Source organism: Agelaius tricolor, unplaced genomic scaffold (genome assembly GCF_023055355.1).
Source record: "Agelaius tricolor isolate 1412-34295 unplaced genomic scaffold, bAgeTri1.0.p SCAF_10, whole genome shotgun sequence".
NCBI lineage: Eukaryota > Metazoa > Chordata > Aves > Passeriformes > Icteridae > Agelaius > Agelaius tricolor.
The window spans coordinates 15,121,852-15,140,605 of NW_027269270.1; the positions used below are offsets into that span (position 1 = coordinate 15,121,852).

The following is an 18,754-nucleotide window of genomic DNA, read 5'->3' on the forward strand; positions in this document are numbered from 1 at the left end:
ATCAGATCACATTCCTTATAGTATATCCCATGCATGTTTGAACTACTTTGAAAAAGTGAAATGATGTGATGTTTAGCTACAGAGAAACGTCAAAAACAATGCATTTATATGATATGAAAGATTTGCAAGTGCAAGCTAGCAATTGATAGTAATATTATAATTAGCTCTTTATAACAGCCTGTTTTTTATTCATGAACATTTTCATTTATGTTGACAACTCTCATGTTTGCCACCACACATGGAGCCTTTTCTTTACTCAGGAGAGACTGAACATGGATTAGTATGATTTTGGGCTTACGTTCTGACTTTATTGAAAAACGGTTTCTGGTTTCTACCAAGTCACAAAAATAAAAGTAGCTTGCTTTTTAGGTTTGGCTTTTTTGATCCTATTGTTAGTGCTAGTGTTTGTAAGGGTAAAGCATACCACAGAGCACTGTAACTTCAAGGTGGAGTTCTTCTCAGTGAAATTGGTTTTTTTATTGTTGAAATTGCTGAGGGTGTTGAATGCTTCCTAATTCCATAACTGATACAAAAATGAAGCTAGGTAAGCTAACAATTTTATAATAAATCAAATTTTAGTTTTGTACTTGCAAATAAAAATGTTTTGTGCATACCCACCTACAGAATAAGATTATTTACTTCTGACAGAAATATACTTTGTCATTCCATTTTCAGCCTTAAAAATCTGTGTCTAACAGATCCTTTAGTCGGTCAGATAAATGAAGCATGACACTGATCCAGATACTTATTCTGGCTTCTGAAAAAAATCAAAGTTCTGCTCCCCTAGGACAAGCATGTTTTAGTAGATGATTCAGACATGGTTAATTTTTTTTTTCATTTCACCATAGTTTGGACAGGTAAACAGACTGTGTCTGTGGAATTGAACATTCCTGTGACAGCTTTTCAAATTAGTGAAGTACATTTCATACAAGGCATCTCTGCATGCTGTGAAAATCCTGAACTCATTTAGTGCTTTACTCAGACATGGACGACATGTTCATATGACAGTACAGTGTATGCTCTTGGATTTATTAGACATTGTTTTGGGGAAGTTTGTCAGCAGGAGGCAGGACTGAGGCCCATCACATAATTTTATGTGAATGTCTTAGGCATATAAGGTAAGGGTTAGTTTCTAAAGCAGCCTATGGAAAGAGGAGAGGGGAGATGCTTTAAGAAAAAAATGAGAAAGGGAGCCCTAATTTAAGTACTCTGAATTGCCCTCAGAAGAGCCTCCTACTTCATTAACTATATAGGGAGCAGAGCTAGATTAGGTATCTAAATCAGGGGTCTGAAATAAAGCCTTGTATTCTTGGAGTTGCTCTAGGTTGAGTATTAACCATTCAACATCTTTGGGGTTTTTTTGGTCAATACTCTTATTTATGAATGGCTTATAACTTTTTGAGTTTATATATTTGAGACTTTACTATAATAGCATTGATATGAATTGCCTTGCTATGTACAGGACTCTCAAGAATAGTTTTCATGTGACATAAAGAAGTCCTGTCAAGAGACAAAACTTAAAATTATCATGCCATAGCATAAGCCTGACTATGGAATAGGAACTCTTTGTACTAATCTGTAATGGTATCTCAGTTATCATCAATTTGCATGGAAGCCTTGTGACTGAGATTTGCTCCTTCTGCTATAATTTATGAATGAGTAATTGTTAAATTATTTTGTTACTGTTTTCAAGGTAACCATTGTAAATTATGCATTTTATAAATTATAGCAGAAAGAATGACAAGATGTGACTTTAAAAGCATCTTTCTGGTCCAAAGTATATGTGCTTAAGTAGGACTTCTTGTGCCCATAACTAGGAAATGTAATATGCACAGTTTGATGCAGTCTCTGTTGTTATGTGGGTTCATCAGTAGTTGAGTCTTGGCTGTTCTTGATCCTTGCAACAGCCATCTCTTTTTTGTCTTTTTAGTTCAGACAGAATTAGTGTTCACAACTGGCAGCCCAAGGAGAACTGTAAGCCTTTCACATGCCAGCAGATGTGCTACAGTGGCAGTGTAGTACCACTTGTTGTTTAAGTCATAATTTGGTTTGAGTTGGTTGTGATACCAATTTATAATTGGTTTCAATTGCCTTAGTGGGGACCATAATTTGGCTAGAGATATTACTATAGTCTTGGAAATCAGATCAGAAATGAAGGTTTTGAAATTGGATTTTAAGATCTTAATTCTTCATAAGTGATGCTTCTTACAAATGTCTTATCTTGACTGAGCTTTTGTTAGATTATATAAGCTGTATAATGTACTGATAAATCTTTTTTTACTGGGAGCTCTACATATATATATCTGCAGAAAAAGTCATCCTGGATTATTTTACTTCTTTGTCTTTCTACCATCTTGGTGTTTTTTAATTCAAAGTTACTGCAGTCCATGAACTTTATTTTTCTGTTATGCATGCTTCTCCTAGACACAGAAATTTTCTGTTCATTAACTACTGTCTGTTCTTGATTTACAGGTTCATGTTCTCTGATATTATTTCCTTCACAGCTCCCACATTTTGCAAACCAAAAAATTTCATGTCAGTTAAGCCAAATCTTTATATGAAATACATTCAAAAAGTGGTTGGTCATACATACAAATTTGTAAGTGAAGCGTTGTGTCCTTATGTGTTTTTAGCATACCATTAAACAGCCAATGTCTCTGGGTAGCTCTCTAGATCAGGCAAGCTGAGAACCCTCTGCTACTACCATATTATGTTAGTTTGTTAACAGAGCTTTATCTTGAGGGCATAAAGTTCTTTGATAGGGATTTTCAGAATATTGCCTTGATTTTTTAAATTCTCTTGTCAACCAGTGTTTTCTGCCTGGAAGAATCCATTTATAAGTGATCTCATATGGGATAATTTTTACTCAGGAGTCCTGCCATTTATAAGCATTCTTCAGTAATAAGTAATGAAATTCCTGATTGAACTTGGCTCCATGGCATTGGTGTTTTTTGGGTGGTTGGCTAACTTAAGACATCCTGTCCTTAGTAGTCTTCACTTGTTCCTGCACCACCCTTCAGTTATATTGGCTCAGCCAGTTCTAAGGATATGTGGGAAAGTGAACTGGTCCATCTTTAAAGGCAACAGCTGGAGAGGGGAACTATGAAAGAACTAAATTCTCCCTCCAAAAGCTGCTTTTTTACTGAATTATTTTTATTGGTGAACAGCTTGAGTATGCCTGCAGGGAGTGCTGTAGGGGCCCTGTTCCATGTGCTGCAGCTGGTAGCAGAAAAGCAAGTGTAACATCTGGACGGGTATGGAATGAGATGAGAAGCTCATGTCCAGGTTCTAAAAATGTTTCTTTAAAATCTGGGATGCAACTTGAATAAAATAGTGGGTGCAATACTAGTCACCCCATCTAACAAATGATTTTGCAGAATTATTGGAGATTTAAGATAATGGCCATGATGGAGATCAAGGCTTTGGAAGAACTTGCTTTGACACATGAGGCAGAGAACCTGGGATTACTTACATTTCAAAGGAGAATGTTAAGGAGTTATAAACCCATCTATAATAAATGTCAAATGACAGTGTTGGTCAGGAACCTTAATGATTTTGTTTTTGATACAGTGTAACTTGAAATTACAATGAAGTTTAAAAATATTAAATCTGGATCTGGTAGAATGAGATACTTGATGTACCCATTCTGCCATAAGATTCCTGTGATCATGGGATGTGTGGTAAGTCCCTAAAAGCTAAAGCATTTTAAGGGCTGTTCCACTTCTTGTTTCTGGCTCTGTGTTAGGAGACAGCAGTGATATCTAACATGTGAGATGGGTTCTCCACACTGGCCTCTTAGAAAGTTCAGGTAGGTGCAGTGACTAAACACTGGAGGTATTGGGCATTGGACCATGGGAAGGTGCTGAGGAGCTGAAGGCACTCAGGATATGCAGGATAAATGCAGAGCTGGGTTCCTCAAGCTCTTGTCCTGAGGGGCTGACAGGAGGCACTTGGCCAGGAAGCAGCCCAGTGTGTGGAGGCAGGGCTTTTGTTCTGAACTGTTTCTAGAAAGCATTTGCAGGTGAGGGCTGGGAAAGGGCTTTTTGAAATTGAAGGATTGCTGTGTTTCATCTGGCCAGCTGGGAACAGGGAATAAAAAAATAAACTTATAATCATCACTGGTGATTTAAGACATGGTTGCTGAGGTCTGTAACAGGTACTCCCAAACCTTCTGTAGATTTGTCATCTTCATAAAAACTCATCATGGTGAGGAAGAAGGTACCTTTTTACTCCTTAATGTTTCCCTGTTTAGTCATTCTTTCTTCTTATGTAATGCAAGAGAAAGGGATACTCAGAGAAAGGCAGTTAGAGCACAGTGCTCCAGTATAGCAGAGTGACAACCACCTGTGCTTTCCTCTTCCCTTCTTCACGTCTGGCACCAACCATTTCTGTGATACACAATCATACATTTGTTATACATTGTATTTGTATATCCATTTGTTCTGTTGGTTTTACCATCCCATCCTTGGTTAATTGTAGAAATTTGGAATGAAAGCTTACTGAAGCTGTGAGTGTTTCTGATCTCCATAAGGATACATATACATATTATCCTCATGTGAGAACAGTGGGACCTGATCTCCGTGGATCTCTGCAGGCTACCAGAACAGAAGGGAAGGACATCACCTAGGCACTGTGTCATGCAATACTGCTGCTTAGGTAGATAAGGTCTTCTCTCCCATCCTACCAAATCAACTAAACTTAATTGTCCTCATGGTTTTGGGAAGTGGCAAAAGAAACAATTCTTGCTTAACTCATCATCATTTCAGATAATTTGTGGTTTCATTTGAAACCTCATAATAGATGAGATTTCAAAATATGAAAGAAATTCACAAAGAGGAGAGAAGAAACAGGATATGTTTAAGTCAGTGATTTTTCTTTTAATTTCAAGAAAAATGTTGGAACAATTCAATGTTTTAATCCCCTAAAAGCAACCTGGTTGTCTTCACAAATTCATGTTGACAGTTCATTACTTGTCTAGATTGTCAGATGAGTCTAATATTTTGTTTGTGGTAAATGTAACAGTCTTGCATATAGCAAAAAAATATACTGCATATTGGGGTTTTTATTAGGCCTTTAAAGGTTTCAGTGCCTCACAGCATTCTCATGAACAAGATAGGAAATGCTGGCTAGATGGAAACTACTGGAAGTAGAATGTGCAAGACTGGTTGGAAGATAATACACATAGTTATCAGTGGTACACTTTCCCAACAAAGAATATCACATTATAAGATCTGCAGAAGCAGCTACTGGTTGAATGCTGTTTGTATTTCCATTAATGAGCTGGATGATGAGCACTCTTTTTAAATCTCTGCATGACCCCCAATCTAGGAGATGTCCACATATGTGTAGAACAAAATTAGAGCCTACGAGCATCTCAAGAAACAGAAGAAATCATTAGGAAAAAATAGCCACAGTGCAGCTCCTGAGAAGGATTTTATACAGGAATAATTAACTATGCAAACATAGTATTAAGAATAGCTAGTCAAATGTGGGGTCACTCAGTAAGTTATAACCTGAGTATGAGATAATGTTGCAGTGCTGTCAGAAAAAAAGCAAATGCTAGACTGGGTTTAATAAACAGGAAAATCACCTGAGAAATGAGTTAATTCTCTAGCTATTTGTAATGTTTATAAGATACTATTATTGAAAGCTCTGAGAAGTGCATTGGGTACTGTGTGCTTTCAGAAACTTTTAGACCAATTAAAGAGAGTCTAAACAAAAAGGTTCAAAGTTAGAAGTAATATGTAGTTTGCCAGGAAAGCTCAAAATAAAAACTACCTACATTTTTTAAGATATAAATAGGGAGTGTATATCCTCGGTCCACAGCTTATAGGCTCAGTTTAACTAAAATAAAGGTGGCTTAGGCTCCACCTATGGAAAACTTCAACAGTAGGGAGCAAGCACTAAACAGATTAAGTTTAGAAGCTTTTAAAAATCGGTATTGTGCAGAACTGCCAACAGGAAGCCTGTTGGAATTTCTAAGTCCTCTTATTCTCATTCTGATCTGTGGATCTTTTTTCCAGTCTTTTGTAAATTTTTATCATTTAGTTTCATCTTGCCTACATGTGTTTCTTTCCTTCTTGTGCTGCCTGATATTTTCTTTTTCCCTGCCGTGCTCTTTTGTTTCTGCTGGTTTTCACTCATAGTTCAAGTGTAGAACAGAAAAACACTTGTTTCTCTTCCATTAGTTTTTTTGGTCCTGCTTGTGCAAAAGCATACTTTCACAAATCACCTTTCTTCTCAGGGGTCAGTTTTTCAGATCATCTTGTCTTGCAGGTGTCCACTGAGCTTAAGCTTTCTCTGCAGCTTCTCTCTTCCATCACTACTTCAGATTTCCATCTGAACTCTGTCTCTGTTCCCAGCTGGATCTCTCATGTGAAACTCTCTCAAATATTGATTTGTAGGTAATGTACCTTCTGCAACTTTTATACCTTTTTATTTTGGTTGGCTGCAGGTTTTGGTTTTTTCTGCCTCAGTAAGCTTCCCCATTTTAAAGTGAAGGCACCCCCTTCTAACAACTCCCATTTCTGGTGTTCTTTGTTTATTGGCCTTTTCAGTGAGTGCCATCATTTTTAAACCTTTCTCCAAGGTCTTTTGCATCCTGATTTAGTATCAGGAGTTAACTCTAGTAATTGTCCTGATCCATCTGCATTGAAGTCACTGGCCCCTGTGGTTTACTGGAAATGCTAACCATGCTGCTGATACTCCTTATGTCCTTATCAAACAACAGTCACAGTGTTAGGTGGAAATGAGCATCTGAATTCCTCTTTAGTGTTTTCCATGATCAAAAATTTGAGTGCTGCCTTCACTTGCAAGTTGATGAGGTCTGGTTTTGCACTTGCCTTGGTTTTTTTCTTGTGTCAGGCTTTTACACAGTCATAATATGCTTTTCTGCTTGCCATCACAGAATGAATGGATGTCTTGCTGTCTCTTGAGTCTGTATTTTTTTTTCCAGAAAAGATATTTTGTCTGTTTTCTGGCATCAGTCAGACTTCAATTGTGGAACCCTCTCTAGCTGCTGTTGGCACACTCCTCTCCACAGGGAAGGGAGGAACCAAGCTACCCCAGTCGGGAAAGTCTGTTGGATGTCACAGAAATCCCACTCTGTTACACTGTTTTCACTTAGTTTTTGATTTACTTTGTTAAGAAGGGTTTTCATCTCAAGCAGTTCCTCATTTCTTAAAGTAGTTTCAGCTGTTAATCATGGTCATTGGTGCTGTCAGTTCTACTTTTTGGTTTTTACTTTTCATTTTGTTACATTTTAGCGTGCAGTGGCAGTTTTTAAGTATTAAAAGGCTTTAAGCATAAAATCCAACATTTTTCATTATTCATTTTCAAGTATAGCATGAAATAATGGAGAGATACTCCAGGATTTGCTTATCTTAAAGGCCCAAAATGAATGTACTATTGCTGTCCTTTTACAGACGTACATCATTTTCTTTGGAAAAATTATGTCCTCAAATAAAACAGACTATGACATTAATTGTTACCATTTGTTAAGACCATTTTGATCTGTTTGGCACACTTGGTTATCTGTAACAGGAAGGCAAACATGCACTATTATTTTACTGATTATTAGTTAAGCATTCTACATTGGGGAAAACGTGAATTAGAAATATATCAATATTTATATTTGAGTGTTTACTTTTTTGTGTATTTTCTTTATTTTGATCACATTTAGGGGAATTCCTTAGTACTTGTTTAGTAATTCCTGTGACACTGAAAGTCACAAAAGTAAAAGACTCGGGCAGAGAACCTGACTGTACAGAGTGGGATGCACTACCTTATTCTTTTAGAGAGGCTGTAGCAGGTCTGATGTCAGTCACTTCAGAGACCTTTAGACCTCAGTGCTCATTTATTGGTAAAATGTACCAGCTTTGCTCCTGCATTATGAAGATCGTCTGTCAACACTTTGAGATATTCTCCTTTGTTATTAAGCTTGTGATGCTCTACACTGTCAGGTTTTTTGCCAATTATAGTTAAGGTACAATGGTGTATTCACTGGATCAAAGTCTCACACTGGCGGTAGAGGAATGATTTGTAAGTCTTTATTCATCTGAATCGTACAATAGAATACCTGAGGAATGCAAATAATCCCTCTAAGGACTCAATAGAAAAGCTGTTAAAATGACAGTCTAAGACTATTATTATTCTGAATTGGTGTTTTAGCCAAAGTAATTATTTCTTATCTTGTTGTTCCACAATAGTTCTTAGTTTATTAGTTATGATGACCATATTTACCAAACAGAATTTGAATCAAGTTTTTGACATTATTTTCATGCTCATTTCACTTTTTCAGGTTTACACATATCATTCCATCTTTCTTCACTTGGCACATTATTTAATTAGTCTGGAGACCCTGTTAGGTAATTCCTTAAAAAAAAAATCTATAAAGGATGTACGCACATGTGTCGAAGTACACTCATGAATGGTAGTTTCATTTTGAGACATATTTTCTGTAAAATGTTGGCATTTATAAGCTCTGAACTTTGATACCCAATTTGTTAGCCAAAATAAATTAGTTAACTGCAAATGTTAGTTTTAGAAATGCTGTTAAGTGTCAGATTTCCCATTGAGAAACTCACCTTAATTGTGATTTTCAGTTCAGATGTTTCTGAAAGCAATTGTGTTTCAGTATCAGTCCTGGATACCAAACTCTGTTTTCACTGGGTAACTGGAAGCAGGAAAAGATTAGTATAATGAGGATTGAAAAACATTGATGGAGTATTTACATAAGTAAATGATAGAAGACCGGCCTTATATAACAAATGTGTGAAAACTGTTGAGTGAACTTTATATTCTTTGTACCATCTAAAACCCTACTCAGTCGGCCATGCACTTAATCTCATAATAGCTCTGATCCCCTGCTATTTTCTCTGACAAATGTGTGTTGATGAACTTGTGGTTGAGTTCATTTTTTTCTGAAGTGACATTTGCATTGATTATTTAAAGGTTTGCAGGCCACAGTTTCAAAGCACTTTAGTATAATAGCAGCTAAAACCTTAGTCTAAATCTTACAGATTAGCAGGACTAAGAAAAAGAACTCAGCAAGCATAAAGCCCTGTGCTGTATGGTGGGTGCTTCAGGTCTGAAACATTGCTGGCACCCAAAGTGCTGTGTTTTATGATTCGATTATTCCTGTACAGGAAGTATTCCCATGGCTCCTGTGTTTGCTTGCTGAGCATAGAGCTGTCATTCTTACCATTCATATGTGTTTAGAAATAGTGTCCTATTAACAGTAGTGAACTCCTCCCAGGTAATTTATAAATGTCTCCCTTAAATATTTATTTATTACAATAAATACTTGCAGTCATGAATATGATGCTTGTGTTTAAAGATTTTTTTTTTAAACACCATCTACTGCTCTAAAGTTTTCACAGAATCACAGAATATTCTGATTTGGAAGGGACCTATGAGGATCATTGAGTCCAGCTCCTGACCCTGCACAAAACATCCCCAAGAGTCACACCGTGTGCCTGAGAGCATTGTCCATCTGGGTGAAGAAACTTTCTCGAACACCCAAACTAAACTCCCCCTGACACCACTTGGCCATTCCCTCATTCTTTGGTCACCAAAAGAAGAGATCAGTGCTGTCCCTCTGCTTCCCCTCACAGGAAACTGTAACTGCAGTGAGGTCTTCCCTCAGTCCCCTCCAGGCTGAACAGGCCAAGTGACCTCTGCTGCTGCTCACACGGCTCCTCCTCAAGGCCCTTCACCATCACTGTTTCCCTCCTTTGGACACCCTCTAAGACCTTTATAACCTTCTTATATTGTGGTGCCCAAAACTTCCCCCAGAACTGGAGGTGAAGCTGCCCCAGAGCAGAGCAGGACAATCACACCCCTTGCCTGGCTGGCCATGCTGTGCCTGACGTATGCCAGGACACACCTGACCCTCCTGGCTGCCAGGAGGCTGCCAGTTTTGTTTACTTCAGTAGGGTAATTAACATTGAAAAACTAACACCCTGAGTTTTTAGCTCTAAATTTGTTGTTTCATTCAACTAAAAGAAATTATGCATCGCAAGCTATTGTAAATGCTGCCAGTTACTGAAGATGAATAGAATTTTTTTTTTATTTAAAAATAATCTTAGTATAGTAGCCAGAAGCTTTGTCCTGGGACAACAGTAAAAAGGTGGGAAAAACCAGTAGAAACATGGAACTGTGTTGATCAGCCATGGCCTACTCCAAGATCAATATGCAGAAAAAGCATGTGCAGCTTGCTATATAGGAGTATAGTGTTCTTTCCTAATATCAGCAGTCTTAGCTACTGAGATACCTTTTTTTTTTTTAATTTAAAAAAAAAAGTCAGGAAAAACTGAAGGCCCTCAGTTTTACCACATTTGATAAATATAATTCTTGGAAGTACATTTTTCTCCCAGAAAGTTTTATTCACTTTTTAGATTGCAAGTATTTAACCTCTACCAAACACCTAGTTATTGTCCCAAATTATGCCTATTTCTGTAGATTAAATGCCAAACAGAAACCAGGAAACAGTGAAATGTTAATGGAGTACACCTGAAGCAATTGCTGCCTGTTAATGCCTTGACCTTGGAAAGCAATACACAAAAAGATGGCATCATAAATCCGTGCAATTCTTATGAATATGTATGTGCTACTTGATAATAATGAATGTGGTACAGCCATGCATGCACTACAAGATAATGTTGTGCCCTTTGTTGTCTACAGGTTGATAAAAATTAAAGAGTGGGTGGACAAGCACGACCCGGGAGCTTTGGTCATTCCTTTTAGTGGGGCCTTGGAACTCAAGTTGCAAGATATGAGTGCTGAGGAGAAACAGAAGTATCTGGAAGAGAACATGACACAAAGGTTAATTAGCATTCATTTTCCCTACACTTTATTATCAACTATTTCCTTGCAGTAATTTAATTGCTTGCGCTGATAGAATAATAAATGACAGAGTAATTACCATTATAAAGAGAGAATCTTCTCCTTTCTTTACCATGAGACAGAGTGAAAAGATTTATTTTAAATTAAGTTTTTAACTGTCATCTGTCATCTCTGTACAGTGTTTTAATTATAACATAGGTATTAGTTATGTATATTTTTGAGAAGGAATGATCACCAAAACTGTTTCGTCATCTATGGGGAATAAGGACAGTGGAGAAAATTTTGCCATAATTTTCTGAGGAACTATAATAAATCGTTTCAATATTGAATTTCAGTCAAACAGATAAGCTTTCATGACCTGGAGTCCTGAAAATTGCATGAGACAAGAGTGCTGCCTGATAGGGTGATTTATATTTATCCCATGTTTCTGTAGGTTGCCAAATAAACAAATCAAAATGCTATCTTTATGATTTTGCAGTAAAAAAGTAGTTCTTTTGAGGAGAGTTCAAAGTAAAAGGCTACTGCAATTACTGCTCTGTTCAAAAGTAGACCTGATATCTTCAAAATATGAAATGTCTTTCCACGTAAATTGATTACTTGGTGCATTTAGCTGTTTTATGTGTATGTGCTGAATGAATTGGATTCCTTCCCCTTTTTTTTTTTCAGTGCTTTAGCAAAGATCATTAAGGCTGGATATGCAGCACTCCAACTAGAATACTTTTTCACTGCAGGCCCAGATGAAGTGCGTGCATGGACCATCAGGGTAAGATTCATACTTATTCATCAGCTATATCCAGTTCCACACTATTGAATTCAGATTGATATCACTGACTTTGAAGTTTGTCATGGTGGCGGTTAGCTAGTCATTACAGATGAGGTTTTTGTCCAGGATAACTTTAATTATTTGTGAGCTGCTGAACAGTGAAAGTGGAGCTGCATTGATTGAGGCAGGTAACAATTGATTCTGCCTATTACATAGTCTGAATTTCTTCATCCTGTAGAATCTGTCTACCCTCCTCCTGTGGTCAGAGATAAGACGTACCAGTATTGTGCTTGCTTAATCTGTGTGACTGGGTTTGTCTGCAGTGAAATTGATGTTGCTTTTCATTTTGTATTCACTAAGTTTGTTTGGGTTGCGGATGGTTCATTCCTCCTGTGCTTTGCTGGGATTACATTTTAGCAATAAAAGCAATATAACGTCATTATATTCCTCGTGGATACACAGTTGGACTCCAAATCCTAAAATCAGTGTGCAGTAATTCAGGTCTTTTACTGACTTTAGTATTTAGACCTAGTTTATTTTGGTAGTTTATATGTTTCTCTGGGAACTTATGTAATGTCTAAAACAATATTATGTATTTTAAATATTGATGTAAAATGTTTATAGCCATAGACATCAACTGATTTATTCGATTTATTCCCAGAGGACAGTAAGAGCTGAGCTGTAATGGTTTGCCTTTGAATGTAAATATGTTGCAATATAAAGATCAATATAGAACAAATATTTTGGAATATGTACAGTTGCAAGCTCTTACTTACCTTAAAAATTACAGCAATATCAACTTTTGGAGGTGCAGTTCAGTCTTTGAGCTTCTATTTTTTGCATCGGTGTATTTAGGGCTGTGCAATGAGTTTCAGTGCTGTATTTAATTTCATTCACTGGAATTAATTTGTTTTCATTAATCAACATAATTTCCTGTAAATTTATATTTTCAATAGTACTGCTACAGATGTTTGTGTATGTGTTTTAGCACATTAAACTTATTTTCTTAAAAGCGTGTGGGGTTTTTTTAGCTTTTTTTTCTCATCTCTGTTTACATGATAACTGCTTGCTAAGGTTCCTGAAACAGCAACCAAAATAATATAAAAGCAGGATTTTGTTGTTCCGATTCTTGCCATAGTTTTAAAAAAAGCATATTGTGAAATTCCACTTTTTTCAGTAGAAGTGCTTGCTCTTTATTAGAGAATTTGAAAGCTGGTTTGTCTTAAGACTGATTGTGAGTATCTTTGATTTAATGTGCAAAGATACTTAGTCAGGTAAGCATCAGTGAGTAGCCATATTAACCCAATACATCTTTTATTGTAAAAACTGTGCTTTACAGTGTCAGACTCCTTAGCACTTTAACATGCTTTATTAAGCAGCCTTTAGGTCACCATTATTGCTCAAATTTCTCTCCATGGTTGTGTGTGCACAGAATGTATGTCCTTGTAATTTGAAGCATGCAGCTATAATGCATTCTCCTCTATTGCATAAACTTAAATTATCGTATAGTTGTCGGTGATTTTTTATTTTTTAGTGATTCAGTTGTTGATGTTTTGGTAAGAATACTCAGTTTATTCTATATCAAACTTACTAAAATTATTCTGAAAGAAAAATAAGCTAATGTGTACGGCTTGACATCCATATGTCATTTCTCATTGCAAATGTTGTTCACCATGAATGTTATCTTTAATTGAAATTATTTGGATGTAAGTGAAAGTCTTGAGTAATTCAGATTTTAAAGTTATTTAAAAATCTATATCTTCCTCACTTTCTGTAGAAAGCTAGGGGTCGAAGCAAATCTCACAAGAAAACACAGTCATAGCTTCTAAAATCAATACTGCTGTTGATAGCTATTAGGAAAAACAAAGCTGCTGTTCTTTAATGTCGGTTGGTTTATCTGTGGCAAAGGCACTGTCTGTGTCCCAGTATTGAGGATCGCCCAGCTGCATGTGTGGCGTTTTAGCTGATACGAAACAAAGTTTCAGCAGAACCTTAAAGCTTGTAAAAAAGGAGAAACCTCTTTCCTGCAATCAATCTTCTTAAATGCAATTAATTTTCTTCTTGTCTTTCATTTGACAGAAAGGGACGAAGGCTCCTCAGGCAGCAGGGAAGATTCACACAGATTTTGAAAAGGGATTCATTATGGCTGAAGTAATGAAATATGAAGATTTTAAAGAAGGAGGTTCAGAGGCTGCTGTCAAGGTGAGCTCCCCACTTTTTCTTCTCCCTCCAAACGTGCCATTCTTCCATTTCAAATCTGAATTTCCACTGGAAAAAGTTCTTAATGCTAAGTGAATCTTCAGTCACTTCTAGCAATAGACCAAAATCCATTTTTTCATCTTTTATTTAAGAAAGAGTTCAAATGCACCAACTTACTGGACAGGAATGCAACTATTTCAGTACCCGAGATATAATAGTGCATGGACTACATGTCAGCACTAAAACTAAATGCTGTGCTAATGTGTTGGGGTGTTTTTCTCTCTGTTTGCATATTTGTGTTCAGAATTTAATAAGCTTTAAAACGGACTTGTTTTTGAAAAATCAGGCTTTTAAGATGCAAGAGATTTTTTTAATCACTTCTAAAGGGAAACATGAAACAGAAAAATCTGTTTCTTCTAAAAATGTGTCATCTTGTTTTGAAGAAAGGTATTAAAAATGTCAGATGCAAATAGTTAAGAAAATACTATAATATAAAATTGTACCCTTTTTTCAGGATTAGTGGGTTCTACTTCTAGGCTCTGATAAGCATAATTAGAATCTTAAAATTTACCATTTCAGTATTTTATTCAATTGCCCTTTGATGTCTTAGTCAAAAATGCCATGCCTTACTTTGGTCGCTCAGGGTGGCTACTATGTGCTGAATAGACAGTAAAGATATTTAATGGAAAACTTTTCTCCTTGAGCCTGCTCTTCTTTGTGGTGACACTTGCGTTGAGAAGAGTTTCATCTGCTTTCTCAACACTAGAGGGCAGAGACTGCTTGGGTGCCCAAAGTTGTGCCCTTTTAGAGCTGACAAATTATATCTGATTTGATGTTATTAAGTATGAAATGAACTCGTACATGGCAAAAAATGTCATAACGAAAGCTGTTCTTCTCTGCGTTGCTAATGCATTATTTCCTTCTTCTTTCTAAGCAGAAAAACTTACCTTTATTTCATATACATTTGATTTCTCATTTGGCACTTCTGACATTTTCTTAAGATTTGTATTTTATGAAATTGCAATTACAAAGCACATTATTTGATTTACTCAATCTCAGTATTTGAAGGTTTCTACACACAATAACGTGTTAAAGAATTTAAAAGGTTCGGCTTTATTGTTTGCTATTTGATAGCTTGAAAGGTATGCAAAACTATGATTTCAAATTCAGCCTATTCTCAGTGGTATCACTAAGGAAGATCATACTGAGCAGCGGGACTTTAATAGGTTTGTTTGAACCCCAGGAAGTGAGGGGAAAAAAATCCCATATAATTGGTTCGTTGCAGCATGTGAACTGCTTTATGAAAAGGGAAGTAGAGTTGTAGTTGTAAAGGGAAGCCACAGCTATAAATAAATCTAATATTCTGCAGTCAGGAACCACTTTACATAACAGATTCAAATTTTGCCACTATCAGTTTTTGATGCTCAAACATGAGTGTTTTCCCTGAGAGGCTACATCAGTTAACACCTATTAAATTAATCAGTATTTTGCTTGTATATTTTTATTTGCTTTTCACAATGTGAGATTCTAAAAATGAAACTTCCATGCTCAAATCATATTTAATTATTAAATTTTTATTGTTATGATGTAGCTGTAAAACAAGCAGATTTGAATTTGTTACTCAGTTTTAAAGTCAAGGCTGGGAAAAAAACCTTGTTCTTAGAATAAAGTGTCATATTCCTCTGGTCTTTTCTAATTTGCATTTAATACAATGTTTCATGCCATAGACAATGCTAATTGCTTTTATATTGCTGGTAAATTTAAAAATTAAATTTAGGCGCTTGTAGGAGTCATCTTAAATAACAGTGGTAATGGGAGTTGCTTGCTTTGTATGTTATCAAGTTGATCGATTTTTAAGTTTGATTTTGTGTGTGTTTAACACCAGTACAGCATAACTAATTTAATGCCAGTGCTGTGAACTATACACTGAATAGCTCTGTGTGGGCTTTGTAGTCTACAGGGATATCACATTATTAGCAATCATATCTGCTTAGGCAAAGCTGGCTTCTACAGATGGCTGCTTTCAAGTGCAAATGAACTGGTTAGACGTGTCTTGTTTAATACATACTCAAGATTCACAAATGGGTATTGATTTTTTCAACCAGTGTTTCTGATAGCAATGGAAATGGATTAAATGGTCTCTAGAGAATTTAAAGGAACACTGTCACTTTTAATTAACTGTAAACTGGTAACAAAAATACATAAACTTACATTAGTGTATCAAAATCTATTTAATTAAAGAAGTCTATGTCACACTGGTAGTGTGCACTACTGTACTAAAAATTATGTTGTGTTACTTTGTGGAGGACAGTTTTTTCTACAAATATTTGTGAGCAATAAATGTATTCAACTGTAAAATGTTTCTGTACCTGTGCCTGCAGCTTATGTTTTCTGATGATTTTTACAGCACTGTTTTATTAGTATTTATGCCATCAATTTGTCTAATTGCTCTTGACTTTAAGCACTATTAGGATCTTCAAAGGAAAGAACTTGAAACATTTTACAGTCTAAACAGATTTCCAGGGGAAAGAAATAGGAAAACATTTTCAAAGTACTATTTCTTATGTATCAATAATGTCATGTGGGGAAGGTCAATTACTATTTCAGTATATATTTATTGTCAGGGCTATCATAGCTGCTGTTTTCCATAGGCTAGCATCACTGGGAACCACATTTAAATAAGGAGTGGCAGCAACAAGGTTATCGAGCCTCTAAATTTCTAGGCAGCAATATGGGCAATGGGTTGCTTTACAGAGCAGGTTTTGTGAAAGAAAGGTGTCTGAGTTAACTGTGTACCATTAATCTGATCTGTTCTACAGCAACTAAGGTCATTAGTTAACAGCTTTCCTGTAATGGGATCTTAGCATGCCACCACTGTGATAGTGTCATTGAGAATAATGGCACAGTGAGGTCTTGCATGGAAGCACTTTCTCCTGCAAGAGAAAACTTCAAAACAGGAATGGTTATTGAACTAAAGCAGAAGCTCTCAACTTTTCCATATTGTAGACACTTTTCAAGATAAATGCTTCCACAGACCACCTCCCGCCCAGCCTGTCAGGCCTAATGCCACAGCCTCTGTAATACTGGGTTTAATTACAATGAGATAACAGTAGAAAAATAGAATAATAAATTGTAATGCAGAAAGTACTGATATTTAATAGATTCCTTGCCTATTTTCTGCTCTCCTCAAGTACAGCATTTTAATAACGTATTTTCTTTTCATGTCTTTGGTCCATATGCCTTTTCCTGTATCCTGGTTTCACAGCCTATCTGCTCTGCTGTCTGTCCTTCTGAAGCAAATGCCTTCTAAAGGAAATTTCTTACAGAAGAGCTGAGCCTGCATTTTGTGCTCCTCAGCCCTTCATTATGTGGGTGCAAGCAGACAAGAGAGCCCCACTGGCAGCCCGAGCCAGGCACAGCTGTGGCTTTTGCAGGGTGTCCCCATGGTCAGTGGGGACAGGACCCCGTGTCCGGCGGCTCGGGGGGCCAGGAGCCCTTTCCAGCAATGCTGCTTTTCATTCCTGTGCCAGTGTTTGCCATCTGCACGGCTTTCAGATGAAGTAAAAGAAAGCCAAATAGAAAAAAGAAAAAAAAAAAAAGGAACTGTTTTAGTGTCCTTTATCTTGCCAGGCTCTACCACTTTATACTGCAGGTGCGTTTTAAGCACTACAGATCCAGTGGAGGCTAAATTACTTTTATATATATTTTATATATATGTCAAACTAAGTGGTGTCAAACTGAGGAGTATTGTGACTGTCAAACTCTGAAGCTGAAGTATTACCATCTCTTAGCCAAAATATATTTAAATAATTGCCATTTGAAAATACTATAAAATGTCTAATGAAGTAACCGATTTTCCTTTTGTCTGTTCCATTTACAGGCTGCTGGAAAATACAGACAACAAGGCAGAAATTACGTAGTGGAGGATGGAGATATTATCTTCTTTAAATTTAATACACCTCAACAACCCAAGAAGAAATGAATACCAGATTTGTTTGCTCAGAAATGAACTGTGCTGCTTCAAAAAGCATATGAATTTTTATTTGGAATTGGAATATGTGGAAACAAAAAGCATACACTTTCTACCTAGGGAACCTCCCTTCCCCCCAGTGAAATTATTCTTGTTTGTTTTGAATTAAAATATGGCACCTCCAGCAAACATGCAAGTTCACTAAATGTGAACAGCTTTGCATTTCAAACGATTAAGACCCTACTCCAAATTGTAGAAGCTTTTCGGGAACCATATTACTCTCATGATACTTCATTAATCTCCATCATGTATGCCAAGCCTGACACGTTTGACAGTGAGGACAATGTGGCTTGCTCCTTTTTGAATCTACAGATAATGCATGTTTTACAGTACTCCAGATGTCTACACTCAATAAAACATTTGACAAAACCAGCCTTGGTGTGTTTGGGGATGTCTGTATTGACTGACTGTGGTGTGCTGAATGCGATACGGCACCTGGTGGATGCTGATTACAGAATTTTAAGACGTGTATGATACAGTAACTGGCAGTGTGGGGCAGCTGCAATTGTATCTTGAAAGTGAGTCTTTCATGGGAATCAGAAGATTAGGATGCCAATGATTTGTCTCAAAAAAGTTAATGAATTTGTAGATGGACTTTCACTGAAAGATGATACTAAGGATAATAATGATGGCAGCATAAATTATTTTTACTAGAGAGGGGGAATATGTGTAGAAAAATCATGTTATCTATGAGACTGAAGCTTTTTTGTTCAAATAATTTTGAAGAAGTATTTCCCTCTTGCCTTGAAATTAATATTGCCTTGAAATTAATGAAATCAGGCTGGAGCTGTAGTACTGATGTTGTGCATTGTCCTCTCAGGTCTGGTTTTGAGGCCAGACCACACAGGGATAGTGCTGTGAAGGAAGAGGTCACGCCGTGCTGGATAGGTAAGTTGTTCTGCTGAAATGAGGTTGCA

The 18,754-nt window shown here is 36.6% G+C and overlaps 1 protein-coding gene across 3 annotated transcripts in view; it reads left to right on the forward strand.

Moving 5' to 3' along the window:
* Nucleotides 1-18,209, forward strand: part of OLA1 (Obg like ATPase 1) — a 104,354-nt gene extending 86,145 nt beyond the window's left edge. For all 3 annotated transcript variants that reach the window (XM_071434881.1, XM_071434882.1, XM_071434880.1), the window contains exons 8-11: nt 10,684-10,824; nt 11,512-11,608; nt 13,688-13,810; nt 17,688-18,209. In XM_071434881.1, coding sequence (XP_071290982.1) covers nt 10,684-10,824; nt 11,512-11,608; nt 13,688-13,810; nt 17,688-17,789 — 463 coding nt within the window. In that variant the 3' untranslated portion in view covers nt 17,790-18,209. The remainder of the gene's footprint in view (nt 1-10,683; nt 10,825-11,511; nt 11,609-13,687; nt 13,811-17,687) is intronic.
* Nucleotides 18,210-18,754: the final 545 nt, after the last annotated feature.